The sequence below is a fragment of the Arvicola amphibius genome, chromosome 3, assembly GCF_903992535.2.
Source record: "Arvicola amphibius chromosome 3, mArvAmp1.2, whole genome shotgun sequence".
In the NCBI taxonomy this organism is placed as follows: domain Eukaryota; kingdom Metazoa; phylum Chordata; class Mammalia; order Rodentia; family Cricetidae; genus Arvicola; species Arvicola amphibius.
Window position 1 is genome coordinate 40,030,543 of NC_052049.1, and position 19,717 is coordinate 40,050,259.

Genomic DNA, 19,717 nt, shown 5'->3' on the forward strand with positions numbered 1-19,717 from the left:
CTCAAACTCTTTAAGAAAGATAAGCCATTTATTTACTGGTTAACATTATTCTTAAATTGCGTTTTGGTCCCCTGAGCCAAAAAGAAAAGAAAAAAACAAAATCCTACTCTACCATTCTTGGTTTGGGTAGTGCCCAGGGGGGAAGGGGGCAAGCTGTGGTGGAACCCACAAGGACTTTATAGCCTTGCATGTCATGTCAGGGGAAGACACCAGGGAAGACAGACGAAAGCATATCAGAAGAGAAGTGTGGACGTATGCAGACGGCTGGAGAAGGGAGGAACGTCTTCAGAGTTCAGAGAAGTGGACAGCTCTGGGGTGCTGGCACACTTCGGGGCTCCCGGAAGCATTTCAGCTGAGCATAGCAGGTTCGTCACTGGTGCAGGACTCTGAACAGGGCTGACACAGGCCAATAAACCCTGGACATCCCCGGGGCACAGAGGAGAAAGGGGAAGTCATGGCGACGGTGTCTATAAAACATGGTCTCTGAGCGACAGCCCTGGTTAGAGGGTTCTATTAGGTGTTTAAACAGACAACTGAAGAAAGGGGACCCGTTTCTTGGAGTTCCATATGAACTAACTAGTTCTCGACTAGGAACTAACAGCTATTGGGCAGTCCTCGAGGAGCTAGCACCCGCAGTCTCCATTCTGCTCTCTAACACTGTATCTTTTCTGCTTTACTGTCCTCTCTCTAGACTGTGCGGGCGGAGACCTTGTTGCACATCACTGACTCTATATGTGTCACACACTTGCCACACACAGATGCTCTCAATAATTTTTTTTGAATTAGTAAATGAAGGCCTTCCAAATACTGTCTCCCCTCTAAGTTCCAGGGTCACCGTCTCCATCCACCTGCTAGGCACTCCCATTTCCCATAAACCACCATTATTGTCAAATTCATACCAAAGTCAGCACCACCCTTGACAAGTCTGCAAGCCCCTGTGGGGTCCCCGCTTCTGTCACTGCTGTCATCTTTTGCCTTGATCATCTTTGAGAAGCCTAAGCTCCTTAATTATCCTCCCCAAGCTGAGACATCATACAATCTCTTTGGCGGGGGGAGAGTGCTGTTTTTTATTTTAATTGGGTTGTCTAAAATGGCTTCATCACATCTTTGCAAACAAAACTGTCTGGACGTCTGGTCTTATAAGACCTGATTAACCTAAATCAATAAGGTCAGTAAATGTCCTCCATAACTGACGTGCCAAAGATTCTCTGCATTTGATTTTTTAGCATCATCTCAATCTTGGCAGTCACAAAGGATATTTTAAGAAAAAAATACGGAGGAGAAAAAAAGAGGCTGTGTGTTTCACGATGTGCCATCTTTAGAGACCGGAAGAAGTCACGTTTGTGCATACGCTGTGCTGGGAATGGGGTCACTCCCGGCTCACACTCCTGAGACAATAATTAAGACCGCCTTCAGGAGAAAACAGGAAAGGGAGTTAGCAGAATCTGCTCTGACTGAACAGATAAAAGCAGGCACCACAGGCTCTATCAAATGTCAGGGGTAATAGTGAGAACCAGGTGAGAGCCCTGTGAAATGGCCTCAGCCCTGGCAGGTGGGAGTTATTTCACAGCGCCTCCCCAACAGTTCAAACACGACCCAGGAGAGCGCACTAGACACGCCTGCGGCTCACTAGGAGATCCCTAGTGAGCCCATCATCTTAAAAAAAAAAAAATGACTATTATTTTAATTAATTTATTCATTGACAGTTCACACATGTATGTAATACATTGTGGCCACACTCATTCCTCACCCCCTCTTGTCCCCCCTCACCTCTTTCCCCCCCAGATCCCCATCTCCCTTTCGTCTCTTTATTTTGTTGTTTGTTTTTGCTGTGTGACTCACTGGGCTTACCCAGGGCCCACTGTGTGGGCACGGGTGGGGAGTTATCCACCAGAGTAAGTGGCACCACCACGTGGCAACACCACGGACCCAGTGACTTCCTCCTCCCAGTAGCCAGCGACTGCAATACTGTGCCCGCTGTCTTTAGCTGTCTTTACCGCAGCGCTTACCATCACAATTGGCCTCACGGGAATGTTCTCTTGTGAAGTGCCTGGTGGGAGATCATTCCATTCTGGAAATTTGATAACATCTCTTTGATGCAGGGGCTTCTTTGGATATGGCTTCAGGGGTGAGGAAGGAGGAAACCTAAATGCAAGGAGAAATGCTCTATTATTGCAGACAGTAGGAGACAGGTAGTTCAGCACTCAGGGAAGTGATGAGCCCGTTCTTGATTAAATTATCAAACGAGTAATAGCATTATCAACAATGACTTTTAAGACATTCATTCATTATGGCCACCAAATAATATTTATAGAGAAAAGGGTATAAAGTATAGGACATTTTTTATAATAAGCCTTGTTTGAACCGGTGGCACTGTGCACATTACACAGCCCTCTGCCACCCATAGCTCACCATAAATCAGTTTCACTGAGACAAGGACTGGCTACAGGGTCCAGACAGACCGGGCATTCACAGTCCCCCAGCCTCCACCTCTGGAAAGCAGGGATCACAGTGTAGACAGCTGTGGCTGGCTTCTCACTTGATTTCTTTTTCTCTCCCTTTATCTTAAGATGAGATCTCACTCCGGTACTCAGGCTTGAACTCCTGGCCTAAGCAACCCCTCTGCTTATGCTTCCAGAACTGCAATATCAAGTGTGTGTCACCTCACCAGTTCTAAAGGTGCCCTTAATAGAACGGGAGGCCCTTGGTTTCACCCAGCTTGAAATCTTCTTTGCCTCCTGGCAAAATTTTACAGACAGTGAGCTCCAAACAGAAATTACTGACGGAGAAATCCTCGGTGGCCGTGGCTGCGGGCAGCACACTGACCTGACGTTCACTGACTCCTTCGCTGGCAGTGCTGGGTCTCACACAGCAGGCGGGCACTCCACCATGCAGCTAGACCCCAGCCCAGGGTGCACTTTTATAACTAATTCTCAGAAAGAATAACTCCTCTTCCCTGGAATATCCAACATGTCACACAGGGATTGAAATACCAACCAAGAAATCCATCTTCGGGGAGGTAGAAAACGGTCTGGAATGTTTCTGCTTTCTCCACATGGCCCCTCTTCCTGGATCCCCTGACAATCAGGGCCATTCCCCCTTGAACATAAGAACTCTCTCCTGAAAATGGATTGCACTACACCAATAAAGAATTTATGCAAGCCGGGTGGTAGTGGTGCATGCCTTTAATCCCAGCACTGGGAGGCAGAGGCAGGCGGATCTCTGAGTTCAAGGCCAGTCTGGTCTACAAGAGCTAGTTTCAGGACAGGCTCTAGAAACTACAAGGAAACCCTGTCTAAAAAAAAAAAAAAAAAGAACTTATGCTAGGGGCTGGAGAGATGGCTCAGTGGTTAAGAGCATTGTCTGTTCTTCCAAAGGTCCTGGGTTCAATTCCCAGCAACCACATGGTGGCTCACAACCATCTGTAATGAGGTCTGGTGCCCTCTTCTGGCCTTCAGGCATACACACAGACAGAATATTGTATATATAATAAATAAAGAAATATTTTTTTAAAAAACAGAACTTATGGTAAATATGTGTCTTTTCTCATAAGACGTTCCTCTATGAATTTTTTAGAACAGGATACAGTGAAATATATCAGTAGGATGGATGTGTGGCTCAGGGGCAGAGTTCTTGCCCAGCATGTGGAAGCTTTGGTGTCTGGGATGTTCAATCCCAGCACGGCAATAAAGGATAGGGGAACATCTCAAAAGCAATGCAAGAAATCAGGAAATTGTTAACTTTTGTTTTTAAGATTCAGGCCCAAATAAAGGTTTAAAACCGTCCCCACAGGAATCAGAGAGATGGCGCCATGGCTAAGAGCATGTCTGTTTTAGACGACCCAAGTTCGGTTCCCTGCATCCATATCAGGCAGCTCAAAACCGCCTGCCACTCTAGTGCCAGAGTATCTGATGCCCTCTTCTGGCCTACATGAGCACTGCACTCACACACACATACACAGAGACACACAAATACACACATATATTTAATTTCTCCCTGTGATATCTATAGGAAAAGTAAATCAGATTATTAAAAATTTTATTATTTAAAAAATGTTAATTGAAAATTTCATACATGTACACAAATGGATTTTATCTGCCCTCCACTTCACTCAGCTAATCTACCACCCAGCTCTTCCCAGCTTCTTATCTTTTTAAATATTCCATGAAGTCAAATTTGTACCTTCCACATCCTCATGAGTATGAGGCCCTCCTTGGCGCACAGGGGCCACACCCTTAAAGAAAAGTGATTCTTCCTCCCCTAGGTGACATTGACTGTCAATAGCTTAGAGTGCACAAGCCCTGCCCCAACACAGACACACATGCACACGCACACGCACACACTGGAATGTGACAGCTTGATCTGTGCAGACAGCCACGACTGCTGTGAGCGCCTAAGTCACATCCAGAAGATGTGTTTGGCCCTGGTCCTCCCCACCTCTGGCTCTCACCATCTTCCCAGCCCTGTCTTCTGCAACGTTCCCAGAGCTTTAGGGACAACGGGTGTGATGCAGACGTTTATGGCCCAAACTTCCATGCACACGTAGCCTCACGCTTGGACCGGTCGTGAGTTTCTGAGCTGTGAGCATCTCATTCTAAGGCGCATACTGAATCAAAGAGTTCTAAAAGTGCCAACGACTTCAAAGAGCACTTCGCTCACGGTGAGTCAGGAGACGCGACGGTAACAAGAGCACTACAGGAACTCTTCACGACAGTCACAGGAGACTTCAAAAGAGTCGAGGAGAGAAAAGCTCGACTCCACATCCTCTGAAAAGAACATCCAACAACCGTGCTGCATTTTAAGTCAGTCTGAATCAGAAGAAAAAACCACGAGGTCTAGAAATCATCAGGTCAGTTAGATTAACTGAAACCACCACCAGTGGATTTATGTGGCAATCAGATTGTTAAAATAGGTGACAGAATCCCAAATATAAAATAAATGAAAATGTTAAGCCAGCCAAGGATACTTGAGTCTGTATGTTAAGGCCTTCTCAGCTGGGTGGTTGTAGTGCACACCTTTAATCCCAGCACTCAGAAAGCAGAGGCAGGTGGAGTTCTGTGAGTTCAAGGCCAGCCTGGTCTACAGAGTGAGTTCCAGGACAGCCAGGGCTACACAGAGAAACCCTGCCTTGAAGGCTGTTTCATTACAGTCCATCTAACATCCAACTCTCCTCTCCACCTCTTCTCCTCTCCCCAAACTTCTCTTCTTTTTTTAGACAGACCCTTGCTATAGCCCAGGCAGGCCTTGAACTACAGATCATCCTTGCTCCAGCCTTCCACTGTGCTGAAATGACAGATGCACCACACCTAGGTCCACTCGGATTCCTTAAAACCAACAGTCACAACAAAACCTCCTTCCAACCCAAGCTTATCATGTGGGCATGCGCCCTCCCACAGACTCACCTGCGTATATAACCCGAGTTCCTAAACCACGCACCTTGGAGCTCACTCTCCACTATGGTATGAAAACTGGGGACCTGAGTTCTGACTTGGCTCTCTCACGCGCTGCCTGTAAGTCCTTCGGAAGGGAAAATCTTGTCAAATAGTAACTTAGTGATGTGTCGGACGATCTATACACTCCCCTTCTGCTTTGGAAACTTTATCCCTGTATCTCCACGGAGAAAGAAATATCTTCCAAAGGGCAAAGCAGAATTTCTTATGTGCAGACTATCTCCTCACCCTACCTGGTAATGAGATCTTTGCCACCAGTGACACGGGCAGCTAGGTATCCTATTTCCATGGCAGACTGGCGACCTAGCTCAATGGGGGGGGAAAAAAAAGTACAAGGGCTCCCTCTGGTGGTGACTACTGGCAGTAACTTCTGGAGACAAGTTACCAGTTTAATCCTAGCATTTGACTCCTGCAGGGCTAGACACCCTGTTAGCTGATCTGCTTCAAACTTGGATGAAATAGAAATATTTCCTAAACAGAAAAGCAATTTTTTAGAAACCTCCACAACTAACTGGCTCAAAGCACAACACACCTTAAAGATTTATAAGCTCTTCAGTAGGTGTGTTGCATATGCCCTTAGGAGCCTGAGGCCAGCCTGGGAGACACAGCACAAAGCCTGTCTTAAAAACAAGCACCATAAGTGGACAGCAGCTCACAAAGACATACAATTTGTACAGAGAAGAAAAGACCCTGGAGTGTTCACCTCCCCACCCCAACACTCAAGGAACAGGACAAGTGAAGGGAACAAAGATTCTAAGGGCCTGAAGTCAGGAAGGACTGTTCACAAGATCAAACCAGCTTGAAAGGGGAAGGAGCTCACGAGACCCCACCCCTAGGTGAAAGCGATGGGCAGCTGAAGGTGGCAGGCAGGAAAAGAGTCCATTTCCTCCAGGGGTGCGAGCCTCTCCTCTCATGGGCTGGTCCTGTAATTCACCTAAAACACCAACCGGACTTAATGAGTTTTCATTTTCGTTTTTTTTTTAAAGGAAGAGAATATGAAATTTGGAGAGGACAGGTGGCATGGGAAGTGGATATGATCAAAAAACTTTGTATGCACTTGTGAAATTCTTAAAGAACTGACATATAAAATCCAACTTAAAAATAAAAACTAAACAAAAGCAATTTTTAAAAAGAAAAAAATTGCAGGTCCTTTATAAAATGTTATTGAAAGGGATTAAAGAAAAAGTGAACTAAGGAATACCTCAGTGAGAAGGATTCAAGGCAATAAAATATGACGGCGAAATCACATTGCAGAGAGTTGAGGGGTGAGCACCTCTGGACTGTCGTTGTCTCGAGGTGTGGCGGTCGGCTGTAGGGGGCAGTGTGTGTCACTCTTCCTACGTGGGCCGCAGTGGCCTGGTCTTATGTACTGAACAGACCATGCCTTCCCAGTGTGCACTGTCTACTCTGTCATGTCGCTTGGACTCATGTCCTTTAGTCCCATGTCTCCCAGCTTGGGACGGACCTTTGTGGGGGACAGTTGTCAACGTCTTGGAGAAATACCCGGTCTTTCCCCAAGACTGAGCCCATCATGAAGTTGCCCAGGGCCCCAGCAGTAACAAAAACTCAGTAGTTACCAAAGCAGATTCTCACAAGTAACAAGACACTCCTGTCACTTGGGAAATCCCAGGGCTTTGGGAAGTTCTATGACAGGGACTGAGGACGTAGTCAATACTCCATCATAGGCTTCAGGAGTCACAAGGGACTATGTCACAGAGGACTTCTAAGTAGCCCAAGACAGAGCAGCAGCTGAGTCAAAGAACTATAAGACTGTGACTCCATCTCACGGAGCAAGTCACAACAGCACAAGCTTCTTAAGACAGGAATAGTAGCAGAACTACCACCCGTGTGTGCAGTTGAAAGGAGAACTGAGAATCAAATCCGCCTCAACTTTTCGAAATGAAATGAGTTGTCGTGACTTTTAACCTTCAGGGCACTGGTAGTGTCTGAGAAAGATATCCCGCTGCAGACGTGGGCTATTTCTTACACAAAGGATGACTTAGAATGTTGAGCAAAGAATCGAGCTGAGAGCCCCCACGGACCTCTGGGAAGTAGCAGAAATGGCAGATGTATGTCAGACTGCATATCAGTAGATGTCGTGACATAACGGGATGAGACTCAGTTGTCTCTTTGGGAGGGTTCGGGTCCTTGAAAACGAAAGGAAACTGTTGCAGCCAGGGGCAAACTCTGACAGATTATATTTTCCAAGGATGGCCACAACATAGTTCCCATCCATATGCTCTTCCCATCCCATCCATATGCTCTTTTCATCCCATATGCTCTTCCCATTCCATTCCATATGCTCTTCCTACCCAATATGTGACTGCGTTTCCATCGACAGGAGCTTTCTCTACCTGACCCCAACGAGTGGGCTGACAAGCAGAATATGACAAGCAGTTTCCAGGCACAGATCTTGGGGGCCCGTGAGCATTCTCTTCGACTACTGGTAATACTTGTACTTGGGAGACCCGTGCGTGGGACACAATCTCTCCTAAGCCACCTACCATGGAAATATGGAGACTCCCCTACCCCTGGATGTTGCACAAAGCACATACCACAAGGAGATGCCCGAGAGAAGGAAACCTCGTGTAGAGAGGAACTGATCCACATGCAGCAAAGGCTCCATAGTTGTGAGAAGAGAAAGGAGTCATCCTACAGAGTCTATGTTGGTGGTAGCAGCCTGCTCATTGACTTCCTTCTAAGTTCTTGACCAAAAACCAAAGAAAGGAAGAGAGAGAGAGAGAGAGAGAGAGAGAGAGAGAGAGAGAGAGAGAGAGAGAGAGAGAGAGAGAGAGAGAGAGAGAGAGTGTGCATAATCTGGTCTTGTGGTACATTATAATTCCAGTCCTAGAGAGTCTAAAGCAGGAGAACAAAGAGTTCAAAACCAGCCTGGACTACAATAATGAATTCTAGGATACCTTGGGCTTATAAGCCTTTCTCAAAAATAGCATAGATTGCTGGGCAAAGGTGGTGCATGCCTTTAATCCCAGCATTTGGGAGGCAGAGGCAGAGGCAGGCCTATGTGGTTGAAGGCCAGCCCAGTCTACTAAAGGAGTTCCAGGAAAACCAGAACTGTTAAACAGAGAAACCCTGTCTTAAAAACTAACAGACAAAAAAAAAGTAGCTTAAATTTAAAAATATAGTTACTTTAAGCCAGTGAGTTTGGTGACACTGTTTCTCAGCCATAGACAATCAGAACATTGCCTGATTCACACCATGAATTACAAGGATGGTTTGTGTCTTCTGTTATGATCACTTATTTTAACAGCAAAAAATCTTTTCTTTACTCAGAATAAAAACTATTATAGAGGCTAAGGGAATTGCTCATTGAGTAAAAAAAAAAACTACTAGCTACGTAAGTATGAGGGCCTGAGTTCAAATCCCCAGCACCTGCGCAAAAAGTCGGTCATGACTGTGAGTTCCTGTAACCGCAGAACTAGAAGGTAGAGAAAGGCAGCTCCCCAGGGCTTACTGGCCAGCCTAGTCAAAGCCATGATTCAGTTCAGTGGGAAGACACCTGACACACAACGTGCACACGTGCACACACACACATACACCTATGCATACACAAATATCACAGCAAATATGAGATTTAAGATAATATATTAAAAAAAATAACTCTCAGACTCCAGATGATGAAGACTTTTTAAGCCATTTCTTTCTTGGGGTTGTGGTACAGGCCACAGCATGCACAGGACAGAGACAACAATGGGGGTTAGTTCCTTTCCTCTGTATCTATGTCCTGGGGACTGAACTCAGGTGGCCAAGCTTGATAGCAGTGAGTTCCAAGCTAGCCAGAGATACAAGGTGAGACCCTGTCTCAAAAAAACAAAAAAAATAAATATAATAAAATTATTAAGTTTTCTAGTCATCAGGATGCCATAAAACAAGGCCTCGAGGTTTTGTGGTAGAGCATGTGCTTGTCTAACATGTGCAAGAGTCCTGGACTGGACTATAAAAAGTAACAGGAAGAACGGAAGGAAGGGGAAAGACAGAAGAGGGGAGGGGAAGGGATGGTATGGGAGCAGAATCAGAGCAGGGCACAGCAGGGCACTAACAGACAAAACCAAAGGCTGAAGGTGTAGCTAGGTGGCAGGCTGCTTTCCTGTCGTACACAAGGCCGTTTCTCAGCACCACGAAAGGGAGAATGAGAGACCGCTACCATCTATATAACTGATAAAAGATCAATTGACAAAATATCCTATTTTAACTACTAAGAATCTACTAGAAGGAAAAGTTCTACAGAGAGGTAAAAATGTGAAAGAAACAAGTATTTCCAGATGTGGATGAGGATAATGAGCACGCAATAAAAAGACTCGGCCTCATCAGTCACCAGTGTAATGCCAAATATCATCACAGCGAGACAGCTCTTCAGGCACACCAGGGGGGCAATGTGTAAATCAATCCTTATCAGATATTTTCTACCAGCGGAATAGAAAGGAGCATTATGTATGCTGGAAGAGGATCTGTCATTACCAGCAAGTTGAATATACCCAAACCCTGTAAATGCAATGAACTCCGGGATAATGCTGGGTACCCTAAAATAACACTGGCTGGGCAGAACAATCTCTCCACACAGATGAAGACAGCACAGTGGAAGCAACCCAACTCTCTACTGCCAGGGGACAGGCTGTGGAATGCTGGTATGACAGGGTACAAACAGCCACGAGACTTCAGCCAGCTGTAATCACACACATCAATAAAAAAACTACCAGAAACAAAAGACTATACTCTGGTAAGTTTTATATAAAGTCAAGGACAGAGAAAATACTTGAGAAACAAAGACAATTGGTTGTTAGGGGCTGGGGAGAAGGCTCAATGGTCAACGGCACTTGTTGCTCTTACAGAGAACCTAGGTTCAATTCCCAGCATTCACAGTGTAGCTCATAACCATCTACAACTCCAGTTCTATGGGATCCAGTGCCTTCTTCTCCCTACACAGTCACCAAACACGCACATGATATACATGGGCAAAATTCTCCTACACATAAAATAAGTGTTTAAAAAATAATAATGAATTGTTTAAAGATTATATGGATAAGTAATTCAAGAAAAAATATAGTAAACCAGAAGCAGTGGAATCATCCGCACCTATGTCCAAACGCTGGCAAGCTCTTAGGTGATGAACACTGTGGGAAAAGAGGCTCTGCTTCCCTACCAGTACACACACTGTTCAACTACAGCCGATCGGCTCCGGCAAAAGAGTTCCCTCACACTAAGAGAACATTCCAAAGACCATGGCTCCCTCTGCTGGGTAAAGTGTTTGTTTCAGTAACTGTAAATCATAAATTTCAGAACTTGAAAGTCATACTGAATTCCACATTGTATACCGAAGACATTAAGAGCAGCAAAGTGATCAGCCTCCCTGACTAGCCAACAAAGCAACCCTGGTCTCTTAGCGCCTCCTCCGTCACCAAATAATGGCTGAAAACACCCTTTAACACAATACAAACAACTACTATCCTCAGCATACTTATCTGAAAGAAAATAAATTTAGTATTTAATCAAAAGCACAATAAGACATCTAAGTCATACGGAAAACACACTTTCTAAATCTTTGAGGGATAAGAAGGTGGTTCCCTAGGTAAGAGCAGTTGTTGGTCTTCTAGAATACCAGAGTTCAGCTCCCAGCAGCTACATAAGCAACTCACAACCACCAGTTTCAAAAGATCTACCCCTCTCTTCTGGCCTCTGTGTGTGTGCACGCGCACACACACACACACACACACACACACACACACACCACATCACAAATAAAAAATATAACCTTTAACAAATCTTCTGTTTCTTTGCCTCAGGCTTTTAGACTAACAAAACAAAATTCAACATCAACAAAAACCTGCCAGAGAATAATTACCATGAGCTCTGGTCTTTTCAGGGCTGCTGTTTCCCAGAAATCCATGAGTTAGACAAATCTTCAACAATTCTAAGGCTTTAGCTGTGCTCTATAAAGCCTCTCAGCACACGCAGTAATAATATGGTGTGTGTGTGTCATAAATATCATACACAAATACTGAAAATTTGCTAATTATATTTCATAAAACTGCTTGAAGGTGTGCCAGGAACATATAACTGTATACAGTAACATCAAAAAACATGAATGACCTAAAATCTAATGAAACATATTCAAAATTGAAATAACAAAACAGCAGAACAACAGACAGACATCAAACAGAAAGATGTCTGTACTCTGTTTATGACTTGGAAGATTCAATTTTGTTGAGAAGTTAAATCCCAAATGGATCTACTGAATTCCACCAGAAATTCCATTCAAAAACCCCAGGAGGAATTGTTATAAACACACTGACTCTAAGACCAATGTGGAAAGACAAAGGACCTAGAATAGGAATAAGACCGGGAAAAGCACAAAGATGGAGCACTGGCAGGAAACTGACCTCCGGGACTGTCACAAAGCTACAGTGATCAGCGCAGCACTGCACAGGGGCCACACAGGCAGGGCCTACAGCAATGAAACCGTCTGAGAACTAAGGGATCACTATGGGAATGGCTGCCCCTTAGATTACAAACCAAAAATCAAAGGATGCTCTCCTTTGATTAACCTTGCTCTCCATCCCTCCTAGTAACTCCCAGGGGAGTGACCGTCACCACCACTCTGGATTCAGAAGGTAGTATTCCTGACCCCAAAGGGATAAACTCTTGCTAGGGTATCCAATGGGGACACTCTGGATTGCTCCTGTGGCCAGGGAGCAGAGGGAGAGAAGAACGACCACCATGGCAAGGGTACAAGTACCTGCCACACATGGGACAAAAGTGGTAAACCAGAGGGAAGGATGGCTGTGCTCGCACAGTGGAGGCAGGAGGAATGGCTAGAGCAGCGATGTCTGCGTGGCACCCCTTGCCAGCTCCTTGTCCCACTGCAACTGTGGATGGGACAGGACAGAAAGGCTAGTCTGAGAAGTGCAAGATGATCAAGGGTGCAGACCCTCAGGAACGACATTCTGGGCACTCTGCCAGGTGATGAGGGAGGATGAGAGAGCTCACGGTGGAAAAGAAGGCAGGGGAGGAGCAGCAGCTGACTAACTGTGGGGACCGGAGCTGTGGTCTTCCTAGTAATTCCCATCCTCTTGATCTCCCCTTAGGGAGAATGTCCCACAAACATGCATGGAGAAGTGGTTCTCTGCAGCACACGAAACAGTCCGTGCTCACCACAGAGGTCATCTCTCTCTTCAGGCCGAGAACCCCAGCTGCGGTATCATCCCTGTTTTCCACAAGATGCTTCTAGCCCATCATGGGGCGCACGGAATAACAGAATCAGTCCATTCCTTCCGGAAGAGGCAGGGCTTCAGCAGCACTCTGCGTGAGAACTCCCCAGGAGCCTGGGAAAGGCACCGGTCCTGGGCTCCTGCAATTCTTTCCTTCTCGGGTGAGACTTGCATCACCATGTGCTGTTCACTTCATTAACTCCCGTATCCCTCTGGGCACTCCCTCTCCACAGCACTAAAGATCACTGCCTCGGCTAGGGTTTCTATTGCTGTGAAGAGACACCATGACCACAGCAACGCTTATAAAGAAAAACATTAATTGGGGTGGCTCACTTACAGACTCAGAGGTTCAGTCCATCATCAGGACAGGGAGCATGGCAGGCAAGCAGATGCCATGCCGGAGTAGTAGCTAAGAGTCCTACATCTTGTAGGCAACAGAAGGTCAACTGAGACACTAGAGGGTATCCTGAGCACAGGGAAACCTCAAAGCCTGCCTCTACAGTGACACACTTCCTTCATTGAGGCCACACCCATGCCAACAAAGCCATACTTCCTAACAGTGCCATTCCCAATGAGATTACGGCAGCCAATTACATTCAAACTGCCACAATCATGCTATCTGGTACTGTCTTGCCACCTCCTCTACTCCACAGTCCTAAAGGATCCTGTATTTGCATTCGTTCAGATGGATGAAGAAATACAAGTACCTGCTACGCATGGGACACAAGTAGGAAAACCACAGTCTAACAACTATGCTGCACGTCAAAATCCAGCATTTGCTTCATAAATAAAGTCTTACTGACAAACTCTTACATACTATTCATAGCGGCTTTCGACAGAAAGCAGGCGAATCGGGCTGTGCAGAGGCTGCAAGACCAGCCATCTCCTACCCAGCCACGTACAAAACAAGGCTGCTGGCCCCTGGTCTAGCGAACAGACGGAACAGTGTTTACTTGGGAGTTACACAGACAGCATGAGACAAGGAACAGACAGGCCTACCTTGTCCCCACTGCGTTGCCAAAAACAAGCACATTCAGTCTGAATATTATAAGCTACAGGAGAACCATGAATCCCTACTCCCAAGTGTGGGCCAAGTCCAAATGTTGGCATTCCTAGTTTGTAGATGAGGCCACAGGGCCACAGAGTACAGGCAGTTTACTTAGAGACGCATGGGCGGGAAACTGTAAACAGCTGGGTTTGGAGCCCAGCCCTGCCATACTCCACACCCTGGTACAATCCTCCCATCGTCGAGCTCACGTTATACTCCACTCCCCCTCACATGGTGAGGGAAAGCTACAGCCAGCATTGCTAGAAAAGGGGGTGTAGTGAGAACTGCTGGCTTATAGTAAGGTTGGGAGCTCACTCTCCATCGACTAACCTTCGGACTTTTTTCTCAATGGACACTAGGTCTTCTGTTGGAATGATGGGGACACCCAGATAAAGAAAATTCTGTCATAGTCTTATCTCCCTTGTAATGACACCCAACTTGTTTATTGGTTTCCTCCACAGGCAGACACCTGCTGCTAATAAAGATTCAACTGAGTGCCACCTTGAAAGCAAACTTCTCTGAGATAACCTTCCTACAGCCCTGAAGCCATGTCCTATCAGAGGCTTCAGAAGAGATCCAGGGTTCATCCATTTGCAGAAAGGGGTACCCATTTTCTCTGCTCTGCATCACCATGGATACAGTAGGTGTGGCAAGTGCCTGAGAAAGGATAAGAAGAAACAGGACAGAGAGCAAAGCAGCATATGTAAGGATATAATTAGCAGAGACACGCCCCCCCCAAAAAAACCCACAAAATTCTAACAAAAGAGTTCAAAACTGGGTCAGCAAGATAGCTCAGCAAGTAAAAGCACTTGTCGCCAAGGCAGCCGATCTGAGGTTGATCCCAAGGCCCCACATGGCGGAAGGACAGAATCAACTCTCATGAGTAGCCCTCGGGCCTCCGCACATGTGCTGTGATACACCCCTGGCAGTGCGTAAAGAAATAAAACTAAAACTTAGAATACAGCTCAGAAGCTAACTTTAAAATATCTTTTCAAGTTTTAAGCACACACAGAAGACTAGCCCCTCATATCAGAGCACAAGTTTCAATCAAGCAATTGATACAAGGCTGATGTGAGCAGCATAAATACGCTTACATCAACTGTGCTTCCTGAGGCTCACGTGACACATCTCATTCCTAGCTTACAAGTCTGCCAACTCCACAGGCTGAATGGTGTTTCTGTTCTGCCTTTCAGGAACTTCAGCGAACCTCATCTTACAACCGTACAACAAATCCCCACTGTTCTCTGTTAATCCTAAACTACTTTCCTGAGAAAGGCTCACTAACCCACGTGTCTCTATCCCACGGTTTCTGTGTCAATAACAGCTGTGATGTGCTCCTATGCAACCTTCCTCCAGGTCGAGAGAGCGCTCTGCCGTCTAAAAGGGCGGAGCACTTGTGAACCACACTGCTCCCAAGAGACTTCTGAATTCTGGTTCCAATCTCTACCGAAGCTAGTGGATAAATAAATAAATAAATAAATAAATAATAACAAGCAGTGACAATTCAGAGAAAACTAGCTGAGGAGCACAGAAAATATCAATTTTAAGGATAAACAGGTAGCTAAAGCAAATACAGAGGGACTGGATAAAGAAACCCGCCAGAGAGCGTGGAAGGCAGAAATATTTCAGGGTCAGGACAGAGAAACAACTCACAGGTTTGAAATTAGCGAGAATTAATCGCCAACACACCTTTACAAAACTGCGTCGACAATCAGGCTTCTCCTGGTTTGACTAGAACAGCGTATTTCAACATCCCATTGGCGTGTCTACCAACACCCGGGCAGCTTCCACATCACAAGATGGCAGTGATTGGCTGTAACCGCAGAATTGCGCTGATTTAATAGTTCCGTGTATAATTCTCAGCCCAGGGTTCAACTGGTGAAGCTCCTGTCCTTGGCAGATCTTCCCCTGTGCCTCGGGGCTTTCAGAGAACGCCAAGGATCCCTCCTGCCTCAGAATGTTGCACAACGGTCTGAGTCATTGCTTTGTTCTCAGATGGTCTCACACAATCTCCCAGGCTGAAAAAGCTACCCCAACTTAACATGCTCTGCAGTCATTGCTTGTTCCATCAGTATACGCTCTTGCAGCTGTAAACACCAGAAACCAATCTTGGCAAAGTTAACTAGAAATGAATATGAAAATATCAAATAGGGCACAAACCAGCAGAGAGCTAGAGAACAGGAGGGAAAAGGATGAGGCAGAGACAAAGGCAGAGGGCCAGGTGGCAAACACAGCTAGAATCACATCTGAGACCATGCCCTAGGAATAGGTGAGTCCCTGTATGCTTCCACCATTGTTCCTACCGACTATCGCCTCTGTCACAGGAAGATTAAAATTGTCCTTTCCCTTTGCATAAAGATTTAGTCCTGGGTGTACACACCTAAACAGCCAGAACGGCCATGTGCCTGCATCCTCCTTGCCATGAGGGATGAAGAGGGTGGGGTTCAATGTTTAAATTTTTCACCAGCCGGGCGTTGGTGGCTCACGCCTTTAATCCCAGCACTCGGGAGGCAGAGGCAGGCGGATCTCTGTGAGTTCGAGACCAGCCTGGTCTACAAGAGCTAGCTCCAGGACAGGCTCTAAAGCTGCAGAGAAACCCTGTCTCGAAAAAAAAAAAAAAAAAAAAATTTCACCAGTATTCCAGACCTTTATGAGATCATGTGTGTGTGTGTGTGTGTGTGTGTTAATTACTGACCTTTAAACATATACACATAATACATACAAATATACATATATACATATATACAAATGCATTATTTTATATATATATATACCCACTTCTCAATGCTCCATACTTCTTGAGATACTAACTAGATGCAAAGGTCTAAATACCCAGCAGATACTGAAGATGTTTATGAAGATCTGAAAACTATTATGGACTGTTAACTGGCTCTAAAAAGAATAAGATTATAGTCTAAGCCTCAATAAAGAAATGTTAAATACTAATAAAAATTCTAAATAAGATGGCTAATCAGGTAAAGGCCTCTAAGCCTGACTACCCGAATTCAATATCAAGGACCCAAAGAGTGGAAGGAGAGTTAACTCCTACAAGGTGTTCTCTGGCCTACACACACAGCAACATGTACGCACGCATGCATGGGCACTCACACACACACACATTCTCTTTTAAAGATTCTAAATGAAATATCAATTTCTTCCGCAATCAAAATGATAGGATGTTGCATTTCAGACAAAGCTTAGCCTAGCTTGAGACGAAGCGAGAATAAGAAGCGCTTCCATGCACTCTGGCATTCTCGCCCACACACTACCCGGCCGTCCCTCTGCTTGCAGTCTATTCCAATACTGTTACTAAATTAACGGTTGTAGACCACAGGCTTCCTTCCTGCTCAAAGCCCTTGCCTTGGCTGCTTTCTTACGAAGCAAATGTCTACTCTAGGGGCTAGAGAGATGACTCAATGGTTTAGGGCACTTGTTGTTCCTGCAGAGGACTCAGGTTCCATTCTCAGCACCTACACATTGGCTCATAACCATCTATAACTCCAGTTCCAGGGGATGTGACACCCCGGTGCACATACATTCATGCAGGCGAAACACTCACACATAACAAAATAAAATAAATCTTTTTTTAAAAGGCCTATTCCATAGCTATAAACCTAATAAATTCCACCAAATTCACCCCTGTGACATCCTAAGACTAGCCATGTTTATAAATTCCACCAAATTCACCCCTGTGACATCCTAAGACTAGCCATGTTTGTCTCCTCCCAGTTGTCACACGAATTCATGAAGACTTGGACCCCATCCCCAACATCACCAGAAAAAAAAAAAAAAACAAGCAAGAGGAAGGAATGATGGACCTCATTAACCCGTGATTCGCTACTCAAGAAAACTAACACTAGGAAGGCAAGAACATGCCTGGTCATCACTGGGGAGGAGAGAAGATGAACAACCATGGTACAGTCTAGGGGTCTGGATCAAGTTCATTTTATCTGCCAGTTAAAGGATGGAAAAGAGGTGGAGAAATCTCAAACACTGCCAACAGAAGCAGACAAGATCAGCAGTTGAAGAAAGGTGTCTATTGGAGTGAACACACACACACACACACACACACACCAGAAACACAGAGAAAAAGACCTTCTCTTAAAGCAGGAGGATAGAGGGTAGTCTCAGGAAGCCTAAAAAACCCAGTCTCTTCTCAGGGGGTGAGGTTTTTAAAGTCTTGAAGAGTTTTCCTCCCCTGATTTAGGGCTGGTCCTTTTGAGGAAAGATAGGATGCTTGATTGGCCCACAGCTGTTATGTAACACGTTCTGAGCCAGCTTTGAACTTGCTGAGCCAGTCCATCAGCAGCAGGCCTCCCGGTGAGAGAAAAAAAGCCTGCAAAGTCTTTGTTTAAAGCTGTCAGAGTCTGTCTCAACTGCGGAGAGTGAGGAAGAAACCCGTCATCTTGGAAATTTGCCACCTTTGTTACCTAACCATGGCCCTCTCCCTATCTGTCTGCCTCCCAGAGAGTCTGTATAACATCTAGACCCTCGATGGCACAGCTGGATAGAAGGAGTCACTTGGAACAGTTCTAATAGCACAATAGATAACTGTGTCACAAGATCAACTGAGTTTTTCTATATAGCTAGTAGAGAGGATTTTTAATGTCCAACAAGAAAAATGAGACATTTCCAAGGTGACCCGAGTACCTGTGGATGGAATCTGGTCATAAAGCACATATTCTTGTGCGGAAATGCCACACCACACCCAGCAAAGATGTAATTAGTGGGTCAACTTAAGACGAAAATATATCTAACTATTCTCTGATTAATGTGCTGCTTCTCTTTTTAAAACTAGTGTTGCCAAAACTGAAAGCGGGTCATATGTGCGAATAAAGAAACCTCTAGCAAAGAGTATCAGGTGTGAGTCTGAACCAATTTTTTAGAAAAAGAGAGAGGAAAAAGCATTCCTTATACTCCCTTTTAATGCTCCCAAACTCAACTGACCAACTTGACATTGGATATTTTCCTTCTGCTTGCTTAAGAAATGAAAATAAGTCCCTGCGCCTCCAGGTCCCTGTACTCCGCTGGTCTCAGCACCTTGGCACTTAAACTTAGCGCCTGAAACTTGACCTTTATGGACTTGGTGAAATGAGAAGCAAGAGAATAATAAAATCACATATATGCATTTTGTGCTTTCCTATTGAAAAAAGATGTCCACTAGAGGGAGCGAATAGTCCATCCATTGTGGGAGCTGAGACAGGGCCCTTCAAAAGATTTACAAGATAATGTAAGAATTTGCAAGAATGTTTCACAGGGTGACATAAAAATGACTCAGGGGTCATACATTTTAAAACATCTGCTCAAGTTTCTGTCAACAGAGATACAAATGAGATTTTTCAAATCTACAACTTATTGGCCTACTGAAAAGCTGATTTGGGGGTTGGGAGCAATATGATCCTATCAACTTTAACACACAATCACATTTGTATAGCCTTCATTCTATCAGGAAAGAGGTTTCATTACTCCCCCAAACACTCTCTTTCCTTCACTGTATGGTTAACACCCTTCCCCAATCTGACAGCCTTCTATTGTGTAGATGAACTGTGTTGTTCAGCCAACCATTGGACGGTTAGGTTGTTTCCAGTTACTGCTAATTATTAACAGAGCCGCTACAAACACTGTAAGACTATAAGACTCTGTAGTGTCTTATTTTGGTAGCTGAGTGCTTGACTCATAAACAGGACAGCCTTTTGTTATTTAACACTGAATACTCAGTATCACCTTAGTTTTTTTTTTTTTTTCTGCATGAGAATTCTGTAAATTAACCACTGACTTTTGCCACGAGATCAGTCTTGGATGGAGTCTATTTAAACATGTAAACCATTGGTGAAGGGGCCTGTGACTTGTATGGAGGTGAGTGTACAGCTAGATGGCATGCACACACAGGCTTCCGTAGTTGGCGCTCCATGCCAAAGTTCTGGGAAGAGTTGCCTTTGCTATGCTGACCCGTGTATCTCCAGCTCCTTTCTTCAGGCGAAGAACATATGAAGAAC

General features: G+C 45.1%; 1 protein-coding gene across 2 annotated transcripts in view; it reads right to left on the reverse strand.

Annotated features, from left to right (window-relative positions):
* Depdc1b (DEP domain containing 1B) overlaps positions 1–19,717 on the reverse strand; it is a 57,110-nt gene that overhangs the window by 27,377 nt on the left and 10,016 nt on the right. For both annotated transcript variants that reach the window (XM_038323530.1, XM_038323529.1), the window contains exon 3: positions 2,010–2,145. In XM_038323530.1, coding sequence (XP_038179458.1) covers positions 2,010–2,145 — 136 coding nt within the window. The remainder of the gene's footprint in view (positions 1–2,009; positions 2,146–19,717) is intronic.